This window comes from Melospiza georgiana, chromosome 7 (assembly GCF_028018845.1).
Source record: "Melospiza georgiana isolate bMelGeo1 chromosome 7, bMelGeo1.pri, whole genome shotgun sequence".
NCBI lineage: Eukaryota > Metazoa > Chordata > Aves > Passeriformes > Passerellidae > Melospiza > Melospiza georgiana.
In genome coordinates, this window is record NC_080436.1 from 8508055 (window position 1) to 8525721 (window position 17667).

At 42.4% G+C, this 17667-nt stretch overlaps 1 protein-coding gene across 2 annotated transcripts in view; it reads left to right on the forward strand.

Moving 5' to 3' along the window:
* ADARB1 (adenosine deaminase RNA specific B1) overlaps positions 1-17667 on the forward strand; it is a 342687-nt gene that overhangs the window by 38315 nt on the left and 286705 nt on the right. For both annotated transcript variants that reach the window (XR_009114635.1, XM_058027543.1), the window contains exons 5-9: positions 2397-2511; positions 4313-4481; positions 4988-5136; positions 5747-5915; positions 14664-14845. Coding sequence is in view for 1 of the 2 variants with exons in the window: in XM_058027543.1 (XP_057883526.1) it covers positions 2397-2511; positions 4313-4481; positions 4988-5136; positions 5747-5915; positions 14664-14845 (784 nt within the window). In the remaining variant the exon portion in view is untranslated. The remainder of the gene's footprint in view (positions 1-2396; positions 2512-4312; positions 4482-4987; positions 5137-5746; positions 5916-14663; positions 14846-17667) is intronic.

Genomic DNA, 17667 nt, shown 5'->3' on the forward strand with positions numbered 1-17667 from the left:
TCCTTTGTGTACCAACACCACAGTTTGCTCTGCTTTGCTTGTTATGTGAAAAAAAAGAGCTCCTTCTGGAAGAAGCTCATGGATGCAGCCTGTGTGCAGGCTCACTACCCAGCTGCTGCTCAGGGGGCCTTTTGTCAGTGGTATTAGCAGGCAAAATGGCCTGGCATTGCTTCCCAGAAACACAGGGCAGTTTCAGTTCCCGGAGTTGTGGGAGACTCCTCCAGCTACCAATCATCACTTCTTTAGAAAAGGTGAATCACATGGCTTTTTCCCTGCATGCCAAGCCTTTTCTAGCAGGTTTGAAGCCTCTGTTAAGCTCTGTTAAGAATGATTCTATTCATGGCATAGTTTGTTTGGGTTGGAAGTGACCTGAAGCATTTCCTATCTGGAATAGTTTGTTTCTGTAGTATTCCATCACAGTGTCATTCAGCATGATTTTACTATGTGCTGTCCAGCACATCACAGTGTAGGGCAGAGCAGAAAATACATGGATTACAGAAGTGAGAGCACGGAACTTGCAACTGGGAAGCAAATATCCATCACTACACAGTGAGGCTAGGGATAAAACACTGCAATGGGGAATCTGTGCCTTGGCTATACAGTGATCTGCCCTCATGGCTCCAGGGAGCTTAATTTAGGCCTTTTGTGTATTAATTTCCAATTCTAAGACCAAGGTGATTAAAAAGCACTCAATTTTTTGCATTTTCTTTTTTGTATTTATCTTAAAGTTCAGCTTTCTGCATTAGGTAAGTACTAGGACAATTAAGTGCTGATTTTAGCCGTGTGGTTGTGATCCTGGCAGAACATGGACTAACCCAATTTTGGGTCCAGCAACAAAAAGACTCTGTTTGAAAATCAGTGCCTGACCAGACATGTTCATGATCTCTGAGCTACATTGTGTTCCTGAAAAATATATGGAGTTTCTGAGTTGCAGTCCATTCAAATGTTTCAAGAAAATTGGTGTTTGCAATGTCAGGAGTCTTCTGATTCCACAAGTTGAGCGATTGCAAAACATGGATGAGGCTGGTACAGCTGGGACCTGACTGCTGGTCAGTGTTTTCTGTCAGGCTCTGGTGAGAGCTGCTGAGCTCTGTGATCATGACACCCAAGCTTTAGTTATTTCTTGGCTGCTAAAGCTTTTCCAAAAGAAAGTTAACACTGAGAGCATGTCCACAGCATTTCTAGGCTGGTTGGTTCTCCTGAGCCTTGTTAGGGAAATGGGGGAATTTGGCTGGTGGTCTTCAAACCTTTTTCTTCTCTTTTTTCTGTTTTGTGTTTTTCTTTCCCCTTTTTCCCTTTGGGCATCTAGGATATCTGTCTCAGAATGGTTTGGGTTGGAAGGGACCTTAAAGCTCATCCAGTCCCACCCCCTGCATGGGCAGGGACACTTTCCACCAGACCACGTTGCTCCAAGCCCTGTCCAGCCTGGCCTGGAGCACTTCCAGCAATGGGGCAGCCACAGCTTGGCTGTTCCAGTGCCTCACATTCAGCATGTGAATGGCTCTGGTGGGTGTGACACAACACCTGTGCTCTGTGGCATGTGCAGCTGTGGGCCAGGTGTGCACACCTAGGACATCTCAGATACTGCTGGTTATCAATGCGTGGTTGCCTTGGCTTCAGCTTCTTTTCAGGTGAAAATTCAATAATTTGGTCTTGACTCATTTTTCCTAGCAGTTACAGTTCCAGTTGCCTTGAAAACAGCAGGTGAGATTTGCTGCAGTGCTGAACTGGATTGTCTGTCAACAGGAGCAGGACTGCTGCTTCAAAGTTCCCCTTCCTTTCAGAAGTTAGCCCCACTTACAGCTGATTTAAAGTTCAAGTTTTCCTGAAAGACAGAAATCTTTCCTAATTTTGAGACAGCTTATTTGGAGTTATACACTGATATTTTCTATTCCTAGCTTTGTAGAGGTCTTGTAAAAATAGGAAGCATTACACTAGGGTTGAAAACAAAATTGTCCTTATTTATATAATACTTAGATAAGGAATAAGATTGTTATAAATGGTTCATTTGAGGGGCATGGAGTTTTATTTCAATCTTATTGTCAGGTTCAATGTTGAGGATACTGAAATGATGAGTTTTGAGGTCTGAGCATGAGAGGATAGATTTATCTGTCTATCCAGTTGTTCTCCCAAGCCTCAAATGTTCATCAGGATCATGGGCATTAGGTGCTTCAGTGCTTTGCTTAGCACTGTCTGACCTTGTTTTGGTAGACGTGGAGCACTCAAACCTCTGCTTCCACTTGCAAGGGACACCTCAATGTCAATTTTTGAAGTGAACAATAAAAACTCACTTCATTTGCTTTGTCCAATTCTTTACAAGTGTAAAACTTTATAACCTAATGCTCCTGTAACTTTAAAATTATGTTTTTAATGTGCATTTCTGTGTGGTCCTACAGGTGTTAGCTGATGCTGTTGCACGCTTGGTTGTAGATAAATTCAGTGATTTGACAGAAAATTTCTCATCTCCACATGCACGTAGAAAAGTCCTTGCTGGAATTGTCATGACAACAGGTAAATTAAAAAAAAAGTAATATCTTGAATGCTTAAATATGAGAGCTCTGTTTGCATCTAGTAAACTCTTTTCAGTCAAGCAGTATTGAAATGTATTTTTACTGTTTAATCTTGAAGGTGGAGTAAATATAGTAATTAAATCTCAGGTACTTACAGGAAAATTAGACCTGCAAATTCTTCTTTTTCCACAGAGTTCCTGTCCTCTGCCTGAGACATCTGAGTAGCTCACAAAATTCAGGTTTTAAAGTTAATCATGAAGCTTTGGGAAAATAAATAAAATTCCCCATTGGTATTCCTGATTTGGGCACATTATGTAAGAATTACACTTCTTTTCAAGGTTTTAAGATTTTGCACTTGTTATTCTTGCTACATTTTATTCTTAGTGCTCTATGTTAGTCATTTTAGCAAAAATATCTGAAGAGAGCAGTTTATGTTTTGGCAGATGGCAGGGGTGTGCACGTGTCAGCAGCGGTGTCGTGGCTGACACGAGATCTCTGCTTGTCCAGATCACCCAAAACAGTGAAGTTCTGCCCAAACTCATCTGTGGCCATGCTGCTGCTGACTTTCCTCACTTTAAGGTTTCTCTTGGTCTTCAATCCATGTGAACCCTTGGTGCAGTGTTTCATTTTGGGGCTGTCCCCTCTGTGTCCCCTCCTGATCTCTTGCCTTCCCACTCACACAGGCTTTTGGGAGGTTTGGGAAGCCTTGATGTTCCTCAAGCTCTGTTGAGCAACAGCCAGACCTCCATCTGCTAATAACACTGTTTTAGCCCCAAACACATGAGGAACATGCTGCAGTTTTGTTTATTTTGTTTTGTGACATTTATTTGTGTTCTGTGATATTTAACAGGTTTTTATGCTATTTACAGCCCTGTATGTGCAATTCCAAGAAGAGTCATGTGCCAAAGAATTAAGACTTAACTAAACATGTGGATGCCTTTTGATTAACTGAAGAAATAGCTTTACACAGAATAAGAAAATATCTTGCCATGAACATGTGTCTGGGGAACACCTGGAATTCAATGATTCCATGGCACAGCCATGTGTTACAGCTTGGTGCTTCTCCTCTGGCCTGTGGGCAGGAGGGCCCAGCTGGGCTCAGGTTCACTTAAATTGTTGGGCTTTTTTTTAACCCCTGAGTGTTTTGCTAAGTGGCATTTTGACCCATCTTTCTTAGTCCTTCATCCAGCTGGGTTTTTTGAGTGATAAAGGCACTTCTCTGCTTAGATAACTCCCAGCCAACATATTTTTGCACGGAATGGTTTAATACCAAGAACTACACATTATACTGCTAATCTTTACAGTGATTTTAGCATTTATATTTCTTTTTCCCCTAGTCTTGCCTTTCCTGTATTTGGTTCAATACCTTTCCATAACACTTTGCTGCTTTAATAAACCAGAGTCCTTCAGATATCTGTGAATATGTGCACAGGTGACCAGAAGGTAAAGCTGCAAGTTCTGGCTGCCTGAATCTCAGGAAAAAAAGCATTTTGGATCTCAGGCTTTAATTATTCTTCTTGAAGCAGCTCTTTCTACCTGCAGGTTTTCAATTTTTAACTTGTCTGAGCTCCAGCATGAAAAGAGTAGTTCTCATAAGAACCACTGATAGTGCTGGTGCAGGGAGATATGGCTGAGTGAAGCTTTTGTTTTTAAATAAATTATCGGAAGAAAAACCATTTTTTTTTTTAAAGAAGCAAACCACCAAGAAAAAAAGCCTTGTTTGTTTGGGTTTTGCAAGAAGATCACTGAGTGCTTTATTTGTCATGTTAATTGCCTCTCCTTTCTGAAATTTTGTTTTGCAGGTACAGATGTGAAAGATGCCCTGGTAATAAGTGTTTCTACAGGAACAAAATGCATCAATGGTGAATACATGAGTGATCGTGGTCTTGCATTAAATGATTGCCATGCAGAAATCATAGCTCGGCGGTGTCTGCTGAAATTTTTGTACACACAACTTGAGCTTTACCTAAGGTGAGCTGGAGGGAAAAGATGCTGAACTGATCCCACAGAGCTGAAAAGGTGTCTGTGGAAAACATGTGTCTTCATCATTTCAGTGTAAAGCACTTGTCCTGTTGCATTAGGATGCTGAATTTAGAACTCGTGCCCTTTGCCCTGAAGTTGGAGTTGAACAAAACATTTATTCAGTGAGGTGTCAGTCATGAGAGGGGAGGACAAGGAAAATAATTGGCAATCATTTTGTAAGCTGTAAGTGTATAAATCAGAATAATGTGAAGTGAGCTAAAGGTTGCTGATGTTTCATTTAAGTGTCTGAAAACTCTTGACATCTGGGATTATCACAGGCTCTTTTTTTCTTTCTCGATGGTCCTTTAATTTTGTTAATTGTCACAACTGTTAGATTTATATAATAGAAATTTCAGCCATCCTGTGTTTGTTTTTAGTGCCTGTTAAGTCTGCCCAGCTTATGCCTATTTCCATGTTAATATCAGTTTTGACTCCAGCTTTCTTCTCTGTTTCAGCAATAAAGAAGATCAGCAAAAATCCATTTTCATCAGGTCAGAGCAAGGAGGGTTTAAGCTGAAGGAGAATGTGCAGTTCCACCTCTATATCAGCACATCTCCTTGTGGTGATGCTCGGATTTTCTCACCCCATGAGGCAGCACAAGAGGGTATGGCAGCAGTCCTCCTCTTCCACCCAAGGGAGCTTGAATTATTCTTGGGGCATGTACAAGTGGCACGGTTAAAATTTAGGTGTCTTCTTTCCTTTTAGCATAGAAGTGTGTTAGACAAAGATCTCTTCCAAAAAAATCTGAGCTGTTCTTCCTCTGTGGTAGAAGTTCAGTGTAGAGTGATGAGCCCTGTGGTCTTGAAGAGGCTGATGCTAACTGAGATAAGCCAGTGAGTCAGCAAGTATTCCTACAGAACTAACCATCCCCTTTCCCTGTTTCCATCCCTAACAGCAGTTCTCTGCCTGCCCCTTCCACAGTCTGCCCATTAACTTCATTTTAACTCTGTAACACACAGAACAGAGCTCCAGAGTGCCTGCTTCCTACTGCTCCTTTGGTGAAAGCTTGGTTTAACTGCAGGTGTGTTTTGGAAGGCAGTATTTGTGAGAGGTGTCTGGTGCTGTAGCTAAGTTGCCAAGAGCAGTAGGAACTGTGGTGCAAACCAGCAGTAACTGCAGGCAGAGCCCTCAAGTCAGTCCTTCTTACTGTGATTCTAATGTCAAACCCTCGGAGAAGGTTCCTCAGCTGATGCTGAGTGTTTTTTGTCCTTCAGACCAAGGGGACAGACATCCAAACCGCAAAGCCAGAGGCCAGCTCCGGACCAAAATCGAGTCTGGGGAAGGAACCATCCCTGTGCGCTCCACCACCACCATCCAGACCTGGGATGGGGTACTGCAAGGGGAGAGGCTGCTCACCATGTCCTGCAGTGACAAGATAGCCAGGTGAGACTCTGAATGCTTGGGTTTGTTGCTGTTATTGCTGGAGGAGGGCATGGGACAAGGGGGAATGGCCTTAAGCTGGAGCAGGGCTGGGTTGGGCGGGATATTGGGAAGAAATTCTTCCCTGTGAGGGTGCTGAGGCCCTGGCATAGAGTGCCCAGAGAAGCTGTGGCTGCCCCATTCCTGGAAGTGCTCAAGGCCAAGGCTGGATGAGGCTTGGAGCAACCTGGACTAGTGGAAGGTGTCCCTGCCTGTGGCAGAGGGGTGGAATAAGAGAAATCTTTAAGGTCCTTCCAATCCAAAACCATCCTGTGGTTCTGAGGAGGGATGCTTGGTACCCACACTGAATGTGCAGGGAATTGATGGGTTCATCTCACTGCTTGGACACAGTGTGAGGGTGGCTGTCACCCCTGTGATAAAGCTCTGATTCTTCACCTGCAGTTGGTGTCAGAGGCAAGGTCTAGTCACTCTGTACCATTCCAGCCACATCAAGTCATGACAGCTTTGTTTTGTATTTCTGTCACTGGGGAATAGCAGAGGAATGGTTTAGATTTTTTCCCCCTAAAGTGGTATAGCTTTAGGAAAACAGTACAGTAAGTCTATTGCATTACTTATATTTAGATAACTTCCTCTGGTGATATATGCCTTTCCCTATCATTGGAAATGTTCAAAGTCAGGTTGGATGGAGCTTGGAGCAACCTGGTCTAGTTGAAAGTGTCCCTGCCCATCCACAAGGATGGAAGAGGACAAGCTTTAAAGTCCCTTCCAACCCAAACCATTTCAGGTTATTAAAGATTCCTACATTTTCCATGAATAGCTTAGATTTGTATTATTTTTTTATGGTGAAAAGTGTCCCTGTTAAAAAAAATCCTAATTGATGGGCACTTCTAGTTCTTACTCTAGAATTTTATTTCTAGTTTAAATATTTATTTCTAGTTTAAATATTTTATTGAAATTAAATATTTTGTTTCCAGATCATTATTTTAATTTATATTTCATCAAATTCCTTTTTTGGAATTTTTCCTAAGTCCTTCGTTCTGTTTGACAAAGATTGAAAGATTTTTGTTGTTTGTTTTCAAAATCATAAATGGACAAAAAAAATCAGCAGTAGCTTTAACAAGCATTGGAAGGATGGGAGAGTTGCAACATCATTATTTTTTTAAATGAGTCTGCATGTTTGCAGCCTTTGTGCTCTTGCAAAGTAGATGAGGAATGCCAAATTTTCCAGCTAATGATACTTTGGTTATTTTCATTGATATGTATGCTATATCTGTTTTAATTAAAAGAGCTTTGCTGTTTTCTCAAGCCACTGTTAGCCTGATTTAAAGTTTAATAAAGATATTAAGTTGGAGCTATTCTTGTGAGCTGCATATGCCAAATGAAAAATAGAGGAGGAAGGTTATATAATGGCTTTGTTCCTTTAGTCTTGTCTCAAGTAATCACCATCTCTACTGAAGGAAGATGTTTTATTTTAGTTTAAATACCCCTAACATAATTGAGCAGTGCCTTTCAGAAGCTAGGACAGGCAGCTGGGGAAAGGTAATTCCCTAAAAATGACATTTTGGCCTACTTTATAATACTTTCAGTAAAATTCACCAAATAAATCCCCAATTTCATGCCAGGGGCTTTTCCCAACCACATTCTTTTATCACATTGTCATTGCAAATATATTTTTAAAAAGCCAGTTGTTGGGCTAGAGCACATTTGACTCTTTTGTTGATTTTGTGTGATGCAGAGCAGAATCCATCTCTCGCTTCCATAGCTAGCTGTCACCTCTCCTTGGGGCTAATGGGAATAATTTTGTTTGTGCCAGTGAAGGAAGCAAATAGAACCCCTTGACACACAACAAAGACTTTATGACGGGTAAGGAGGCCCAAATTTTCATTTTTTTTTTTTTAACATTGCCCTGACATGTTTTGTCCATTTGCATTTGAAAGAATGCCTTGCTCCATAGTGTCCAGCAGTCAGTCCTCCAGAATGCCTCAGACCCTGGAATTTCCACTGAGCTTTCCCAGAGGTTCACAAGTCACAGCCTGGCAAAGATGTGGATGAATTTGGGGTGTGGGATTGCAGTTGTATCAAACCACTTGTGCCTCATCTGTGTGGATTATCTGGATAGTCCAAGTTGCTGTTTCCAGCCTTTGGGTGCTTTGCTGCAGTGTGCTGCCCAGCACCCTCCTAGACCTGGTAGGAACATCCAAGAAAAGTTGTGAGAAATGTTTGAGGGCCATGAGTGTAATCCCACTTGGACTGGAAGCATTAAAACAGGATTTTATTTTCATTAAAACAGGATACTCTTTTCCTAATTGTACTCTTGTCCTGGTGTGTTAGAGCTTGGTGGCTCTGCACTAAGGTGTTAGGGTGGTTTCTGACCTGAGTTAACATAAATATACATGCATTTGTTTTAAATTATCCTGGCCTGCTGCCATGCTACTTCACAATGTTGACTTTTGTAATTTTTCTTTTGATGTGTTTTTCTGCCCATATTTTTGCTTTCACATAATTACCTTCTCAGTAAACCTTCCAGTTAATGGCTAATGTCCTGCTGAGAAGCACAAAATTCCTTATCACAGTTTCTTAGAAAAGCTCTAGGAGCTGAGAAGAACTTTTCTCAGTTGAGTTGTTAAAAGGGAAGTCATTGTTTCACTTCTACTTTAAAGAAGAGAAAATATTTTTCTGATAAATTTTTGTGTAAAAGAACATCACACACCCATCCACTGGCCTTTTGTGCTCATTCAGAGATTTGGGAAATCCAAACAGACCTTTGTAACTCAATCTGTCTCTTTTTTTTTTCCCCAAAAGTGAGCATTTCTCCTTGCCAGTTCTTAACCCAGTGGCAGTAGCTGATGTGAATTGCAGTGCATGGTGGCTTTGTGGCACTGGGGTGAAATACCTGAGGGCAGGTGGTGAGAAATGACTACCCAAGGTGTACCATTATGGAACCTCTCAGCTGAGCTCACATGTGTTACAATTTGGTTTAAACCAAGAAGAACAAAGAAAACTAAGTCTCTGTGTGTAAAAGGGGCAGAACTTTGAATGTTCTAAAAATACCCAAAAAAATGTGATTAAAACCAAAGGAGGTTAGATCTTGGTACCAAAAAAATGATGTATTTTATTTAATAGTAAAAGAGGCAATGAGAAAGAAGGAGGAAAGAAATAAATAAAGAAGTGTGTATGGGGGGTAGGGGAGGAGTGACAGGGGTTAGGTAGGAGTGTGTCACCCTTCTGAGGGTCCCAATGATGCCTGGTTGCTCCCCTCCACGTGTTCTTGGTGGTGAGGGTCCCCTGCAGCCCTGAGAGGTACAGAACGCAGTGGATGAATGTCAGTTTTGGGCAGGTGGGGATGCCCAGGTGCCTCCCTTGCAGGGGGCCAGCTGGACGCTGTGCCTTGCAGGACTCTGGGTGTGTTGCAGCATGTGCAGGGTCTGGGGACCCCTTTGGGGGGCCTTTGATGGGCCATGACACCCCTCAGCTGTCCTGCAGCTTCTCCTGGGGTGAAGGTGAGCTCTGCATGGCAGAGGATGGCGTTGCTGCCTCTGAGCAGGGGCCTTGTCACCACACAGCCAGACCTCTCCTCCCTCCTGCCTTGGGTGCAGGGTGTGTGCCAGCCTGGCAGCTGATGGCCCCAGGGCTGTGCTCTCCTCCCACAGGCTGTGCTGAGCTCCATCCATTCCTCTGTGAATGTATTCTTCACCCCCCAGCCCAGACCTGAGTCACTTCATCTTATCAACATGCACTCCAGGCCCCCACTCAGGGTTCTGGTGGTTTTCTCTGCAGCTTTTACACAATTTGCTGTAATAGGCAAAGGTCCTACATGAAGCTGTTGAAGTCATAAACTATAACACTTCAGTCTCCAACAACATGCAGGCAGCAAATCCAGGCAATGCCAGAAAAGCTGGGACAAGTCAGAGCTGTGTGGTTGCCTGCCTCAGTGCAGCTACAAGGGGAGAACTTTTCATGTCTATAACTGCAAATCTGAAATGGTGTTTTTGAGAAGAGCTGCTGTCAAAGACCAGAGACTTCCTGCCCTTATGGTTTGTAGTGTGGGCTGCTGACCCAGCCACTTGATTTAAAACAAGCTCTCAGTCCTTGTGAAGGTACTGCTGCCTGTTTACAGTTGTGGCTCTTGAAGAGCAGTGGTCACAGAGAATTAATCTCTTTAGGAGGCAGAGAGAAATCAGGTTTCAAGTTGTGCCCTCTGCATACCAGAAGGAAAAGTGATTTCTGGGATAGTGCTACATCTTCTACAGTGTCACCTTCTCTCACTTGCCATCAGCTGCAAGTAAAAACTTGTGATAAATGAAATGGCAACTAAATAATTTTCATATCTTCATAGTAATTGTTGTTTATAAATAATATTGATATGAGAAGCTCTTTGAACTGTAAACACTTGTCAGGTTTTGCCTTGTTCGAGTGGTTGCAGGAGACTTATTTTCCTGAGATGAATTTTGGCACCAGTTCCATGTGGACACCATTGTGGGTCACATGTAGTGACTCCCCTGCCCTCTGCTCCTCTCTGCATGAAAATCAGTAACTAAAATGTTTGATATTAACATCAAGTTGTATGACTTACTCCTGTTAGGCCTCCCTCAATTCTGCCTTTTGTCAAAAATAATGTGAATAACAGAATTTCTGTGCCTTTTGCATTTGGAAAGTTCAGAGGAGAATTTTTACCTGGAACATTTATTTTTAACTGGTTTTATTTTTGGCAAGAGGTGCTACCAGCACACTGTGGAAGGGCTGCTGAGAGTTAAATTTTGGTTACCTTCTCATGTGTCAAGAGCTGTGAAATCAGCTGCATTTCATGAAGAAATCCACAGACATTTAGGAACCCACTGTAGACACCCCTGAGCAGATGGTGGTCCAACATTGCAAGGAGGAGAGGACTCCTCTTGATCTGGTGTCAGTCTCTGCTTTCTCCACCCACTTTTTTTAGTGCAGTGTGCTTGAGAACAGCAGGAAGGTTGAGGAAGTGCATCCATCCTCCAGACTGTTATGTGAACAAGATATACAGCAGTGCTTATAGAATAAGAAAACCAGTGTGTGTGACAAATGTATAAAATTCAGATTTTTCCCACTGAGGTGCTCATCTGTAAGGCACTGGGTGAGCACAGTACACAGAGCAAATAAATTCCTCTGTGTAAATGGACAGGAGTTGAACACAGTCCATGTGCATTGATCTGCAAAGGTGTTGGGATGTACTGGTTTGAAGGAGCATTTCCCAACACTGTCCTTCTACTCCAACAGTGAAAGAATCACAGTTAGCTGTACCCCAGCTCAGATCAGGGCACCTCTGTTTAAATGTTAGCAGTTGGAATGTATATCTTGTGGCTATTTATACCCATCTAAGAGTTTGCACTTTAAATGTCATTAGTTTAAGGTAAAGTTTTTGGAGGTTGTCAGAGAAAATTCTTGTAGTAACTTAAAACCAGAACACTCAGAACATGTTAAATACTGTCATAAGACAATCTTTTTTGCTTACCTTAGACAAGCATTGCAGGTGTTTCCAGTGAGAAGGTGTTCATTGGGAGAGTTTCCCTGGGTGTTCTTTCCCATCTGTAACTCTGCTTTACATGCCTTACTTGAGGCATTTCAGTATCTATGGATGTGATGCAGCATTCCTGTGTTCTGCTCATGCTCATTCTTTAGCACCCAGGTTTGGGTTTGTAAGCTTTAGGTCACTTCACTTAACTCTTCTCTGATGCTATTTTTAATGTGAAGAAAAAAAAATTCAATTGTTTAAATGCTCCACTGGAAAGACAGCATTGACTTGAAGTTTTCTGCAGTGCATTTTTCTGCTCTGCACTGCATGGTTTGTAGTGAAATACAGCATTTGGCCCCTTAATTCCAAAAGAAATGTTGCTTTCAGTAAAGGTTAATGCTATTTTGGCAGCAGTTGTTGGTGTGAGTTCTGACAGTCTGTGTTTGTAAGCTGGAGGATGAGGCAGTTTTACCACTTCTGGAGGTGATGCCTGTGGCCTTTTGAAAACTGATGTGTGGTGGTGGTTCCTTCTCAGTTTATATTCATAAAAGTTGTTAGAGTGTACATGCTGATGGAAGTGAGATATTACTGTTTGACAGAAGTGCAGGATAAAAAAGGAACAAGAAGAAAGAAGGAAAGGACTGCAGGGAGACTTTCACTCTGCTGTGATCTGCAGAACACAACCATGAATCTGCCAGGGAGAGGCTGAGGGATCTGGGGGAGCTCAGCCTGAAGGAAAGGAGGCTCAGGGGTGGTTTTCTTGCTCTCCACACCTCCCTGGTGGGAGGGCAGAGTTAGCTGAGGGTTGGTCTCAAGGGACAGGACCAGAGGAAATGGCCTCAAGCTGTGCCAGGTGAGGCTCAGGTTGGATATTGGGGAAAAGTTTGGCCAGGCACTGGAACGGGGTGCCCAGGGAAGTGCTGGAGTGTCCCTGGAAGTGTCCAGAAGGTGTGTGGCAACTGGGAACAGAGGTGAACAGGATGGTGCTGGACAGGGTTAGTGCTTGGACTTGATGATTTTAGAGGCCTTGTCCAGCCTTAGTGATTATGGGATTCTTTTGGGTTTCATGTTTGTCTCTGCACTATAACCAGTTCCTGATACAACAATACATTTCTGTAGAGAAGCAGATGTTCCTCTATTATAACATGAAATTTAAAGCTAGTTTTTTAAACCTGACCACCACCCAACCCTGCCTACTGAATTTGAAGAGATTTGGTTGGTGAGTGGTTCCTGCAGTGCTTGCACAGCCCCCTGCTCTGAGCCCAGCACGAGTGTGTGCTGGGGGGCCAGAGGGGATTCAGCAGAGCCCAGAAAAACAGTTCATACAGTTCATGTATAACATCAGTTCATGCAGTCCTCTCTGCAGAGCCTTGCTCAGCTCTCCTCGCTCCTCGTCCTCCTCTAACCAGAACTTGACAAGACAAATGTCAGCTTTCATTTTCTGCACCACAGAAGGTCACCAGCTGTGGGAGGAAGCAGCAAAACACGAGCTCTGGAAATACTGAAGTCAGAAGTAAGGAAAAGGGTCTGGCTGAGGGATTATTTATAAGGGCTTGCCAGAGGAGTGCTTTGGCCTATTTTAACATGTCTATCATCACTTGAGCACTGATCATGTAATGTAAAATGGGATGTGCCTTGTCTTTGCAATGCTCAGTCTTGAATTCTCTTTCCACATGTTTTTTCCATAGTGTTACCTGTGTCTGTAGCAGTCAGAAAGGTATATTGGTCCTGGGAAGCAATAATTTTCACTTGATATCTTTAATCTGACACTTGGTTGTTGATTGTGTTCTCAGTCTTCTAAAAAATATGCCTTTATTCTGTGTAAAATGCACTTCATATATTAGCACAGTATTTTTATTCACTTATTAAGGCCAGGTTTTTAATGATGGGTGAGTAAATTAATGAATATTGCCTCCATTTTCATCATCACTAAAGATATGCAAAGAAATCTTTTCTTTGGATTATTTGTTTTACCATATTTATATTTTTTAAAAAGAAGCACGTTGCAAGTCCTGAAGTGTAGTTCAGTTATTGCAGTAGTGAAACAGTTGTGGTGTGGAGTTCTTAGCCTAAAAGGATGCTGAAATGTATCCTGCCCAGCACAAGCTGCAGGAAACACTGTTAGCAGCATCAAAATTCCCTATTTCCATAGGAGAACCTTGCAGCCTGGTATAGCATGGGCTTTTTAATAAGGACAACCATTCTGTGCTCCTGTGTTTTATCCAAGCACCAAAGGAAACTTTTCCTGCTGCTTGTGTCTGGCTTTTGCAGTTGTACTCCAGCTCCAGGTTGGACAGGGCTTGGAGCAACCTGGGATAGTGGAAGGTGTCCCTGCCCATGGCAGTGTTTAAACTAGATTATGTTTAAGGTCCCTTCCAAGCCAGACCATTCTGAGATTCCAAGACTGAGTTATGCTATTTTCATTGTGCCTCAGTATTCCTCAGAGCAAGGCAGTGAAAATACTCTGCAGGAGATGTTGAGGTTTTCAAAAGTATTTTGTGTGACAGTGACAGAGACACTGACAGTCAAAACTTTGTCAAATGAGCACAATTAAAAAAAAAAAATATCACAAGCAGGATTTTGCTCCTAGGCATTCTGTATCCCTGCCACCAGACCTGATCCAGTATAAATCCCAGTGCTCAGACAGGGATTTATGTTTGGAATCTGTGGAGTATCTAAAGGGAGCAAGGGCTGTATGCATTCTTTGTGTGTTTTCAGTTTTCATATTCAATTTTGTCCCTGCCCATGGCTATGGCAAGCCAGTCTCATGCCCTTTCTGTCAGCAGGGTGTTGCCATTGGGCCAGGGTTTGAAGGACAGGCTTTTCCTTGTGGTGGTGAGGTATGGAGGTATTGCAGAGAATCCTTGTTGTGCTCTGGGAAGGATGCTCTTCTCCCTGCCAGGTGTCTTCTGCCAGTATCAGCTGCTGTTTCTGGTGGAGAATATCACCATTGAATGATCCTGTCCATCTCTGGCATTAGAGTGCTGGAAAATGCATCACCAGGCATGTTAGCAGGGGTACAAGTTACAGAGTGCTCCTGTTTTAGGTCATTTTACTCAGGATTACACTGAGTGTCCCCTAAGCTGATCTCTGAAGTTCTGGCAGGTGTCACAGCTTATCTACCATGGTCATGTGCTGGTCAGGAGGAAGGGTTGAAAGTCTGGTCCATTGTGATTAACTGCTGTTATGTCTGGCAGATGTTACTTGTTTCATTAAAAAGAAAGTGTTTTTTTGTTTTTTGTTTTGTTTTGTTTTTCCCTCCCTCTTAGGTGGAACGTATTGGGTATTCAAGGAGCCTTACTTAGCCTCTTTGTGGAGCCAATTTACTTCTCTAGCATCATCTTGGGGAGTTTATATCATGGGGATCATCTATCCAGAGCCGTTTACCAGAGGATAGCAGAGATAGAAGATCTACCACCTCTTTATACACTCAACAGACCTTTACTTAGTGGCAAGTATCTAATGGAGAAGGCCGTGCCGGTAACTAAGTCTGTTCCAGTAGCTTTGTGATTTTGTAGTTCTCAAAACCTTGCAAACTGTGTGCTGTGAGTAAACTGCTTGCTGCTTGCAATAGAGAAGCTGTGGTCAAAATAGAATACAGACGCCCAGTTAGAAATACCATAGCAAGGACCTTTAAAAGTTGGGAAGAGCTGGGGGATGAAACTTGGGGTGAGTTTTCACACCGTGCCTGTCTGGAGCATGCCCAGGGAGATGTGAGGAGAGTTGAGGGCTTAGGGAAATTTCCTCCCACCTGTGGAATAGTGTGTTAGCACTCCCTGTCACTTCTCCTGCACTGCACATTTTTGTTGAGTGGTCCCTTCATCTCTCTGTATGCCAGCGTGTTTCACAATTCAGAATGGATAGAGATAACACCTCACCTGTCTTAAATTCTAAAATGGCTTGTTACAGTAATGCTCTGAAAGCTTTAAAACTGAAATCTCATCCTCCCTCTCACTCACTGTGTTTATTGCTTTGTTCTGTAGAGGTTAGCTTTTGGCATGTGTTTATTTTCCAGGGAAGAAAAAGCAGCTCATAATTCTAAAGCATGTTTAAAGTTTGACATGAATTTTTAAAAAAGATTTAGAGAGGGAGTGGAGGAAAAAGCATTGTGAACAATGAGGATTTCTTTAGGTAAGAAAGATAATTTTTGGTAAGGATTCTCTGAACTAGGATGTATGAAAATGTTAAATAATGTATTTGTCCTTATATTAGCAAGTAAGTAACAGTTGCAACACTGTACCAAGTATCTACGAGTTTTATGGGCATAGTAGCTGGTGTATGGACTGTTTCTGCCTGATTTTGGGGAATTTTTATCAGTCCTTCAAGACAGCAGGTTTGTGGCAGGGTGAGAAGCATTTTTGTTATCCTTTTCACAGCATGTAACAGTACCTTGTCGTTTTGAAAATCATCTTTCTGCAATGGTGCTATCATCTATTTCCCATGAAAGAGAACCATCTGTTTAAACAGTTGAGCCAGGACTTGCTGTGCAGCAGAGAGAGTCTGGAAATGTTCTCAGCTGTGGAATTTTCACAAAAATACACATCTCAAAAATGTACAGCAAGGTTCTTTAAGAGCTTGGGCAGAGAACTATGTTGATGAATTTTCTTTTACTGGTTTAGTCTGGAAAGCTGATTTTGTGACCCCTGCTGTTGGATTCAGCTGGGGCATTTGTGTGGCTGCCCACGTGCTCTTGGTTTCACATATTTTTCAGTGTATTTTTACCTAGAAGAAGCATGGCAGAACTACCTGTCTCCAGTTCTGTGTTCTTTCTTGTATCACACACACACCCCTCTGAGATTTATTTGCACCAGGGGGATGAACTAGAACAGAAATACCTGTGTTGCCCCACTGTCCTGCCTGTTTAGCTGAGAGACCACTGTAAAAACAGGTTTTCTTCCTCTAATAAAGCAAATTTTATGTCTGCTAGGGCACCTGCAGTAAGTCAAACTTATTTTGAGATACTGTTTGTACTGCTAAAAACTGTCTTCTTATAATCTTTGTTTCTTTATAAGAGACTTTTATGTGGTCCTTTTGGCAGCAGATTGAATCCTAGAATCATTAAGGTTGTAAAAGACCCCAAGACCATTGAATGCAACCATGAGCCCAGAAATGCCCTGTCCAGCACTAACACATCCCCATGTATTCAATTCCAGTGGGGAACACACATACCAGAGCAGATGTTTTTCAGCTGAGGGATGCAGGAAATCTGTCTGTTCATAGAAAACTCCGTCCTGTGCTGACTCTTGGAAGCCTTGCTTTCAGGATTCAGCTTTTGAGGGCAGTTGAGCTCTCCCTGAGAGGTGGCTTGAAGAGAAGACAGGTTTGAATCTTGTAAATTTGTAGAATAATCTGAAAAAAAAATAGATTTCTCAGTCAGAGTGAGGGTGCTTGGATAAATCAGCCAATATCAAGTTGCCCATCTGCAGGGTGACCTGCACAAACTCTTTTTGAGGGGGAGCCACTGTGGGAGGTGGGCATGCAGGAGTTCACCTGGGCTGAAGCCCGAGTCAGGTTTGAGAGATCTTTGTGTTTACAAATCCTTAACACATCTTTCAGTTGTTCATTCCTGGTTCCATTTTTTTTTTAAAATGCTTTCAACTTTTTGCCATCCACAGCCTCCTTGAGTAAGGAAAGGTTTGTGCAAGGAATTTCCTTTCTGCTAATTTCCTCAATTAGATGTTCCTCACTGCTCTGTGAGATCCAGGCCATAAGCAGTGATCATGACACTCAGTTTTCTATGCCTCTCAGATATTCCTTCCTACATAAATCCTGTTTTTTGCAAGCTGAAGTGTCCTGGTCTCCTTTGTTCCTTGCACAGAGACCCTTTCACATAAAGGATAATTTTGCAGCCCCATTTTTGTGCTAGTGAGAAATTCAGGATAGCAGTAGCTGAAATTCAGGATAAAGCAGCAGTACTAGTCCATGTAGTGGCATAAATTCTGTTCACTTCCCTGATCCTTCACTGATAATTCCTGACCTTCACTTTGATTGCTGTTTGTGACTGACCTGACCTTTTGGTAGAGCTGAATATTAGAAACTAAAATCTCATTCCTGAATGCTAATAGAGAGCTCCAAGTCCAGCACTCCTTGTGCAAGATTGCTTTGGGTTTTTTCTTATTATGTGTTGCTTTATATTTATCTGTCAAGAATTTCATCTCTGTTTTTATTGCCTAGACACCCAGTATGGCAGGTTTTTTCTGCTACTTTTTTGCTATTGCTCCTCTTATTGCTGTTTGAAAATAATTTAGTATCATTAATGATCCTACCTCAGTT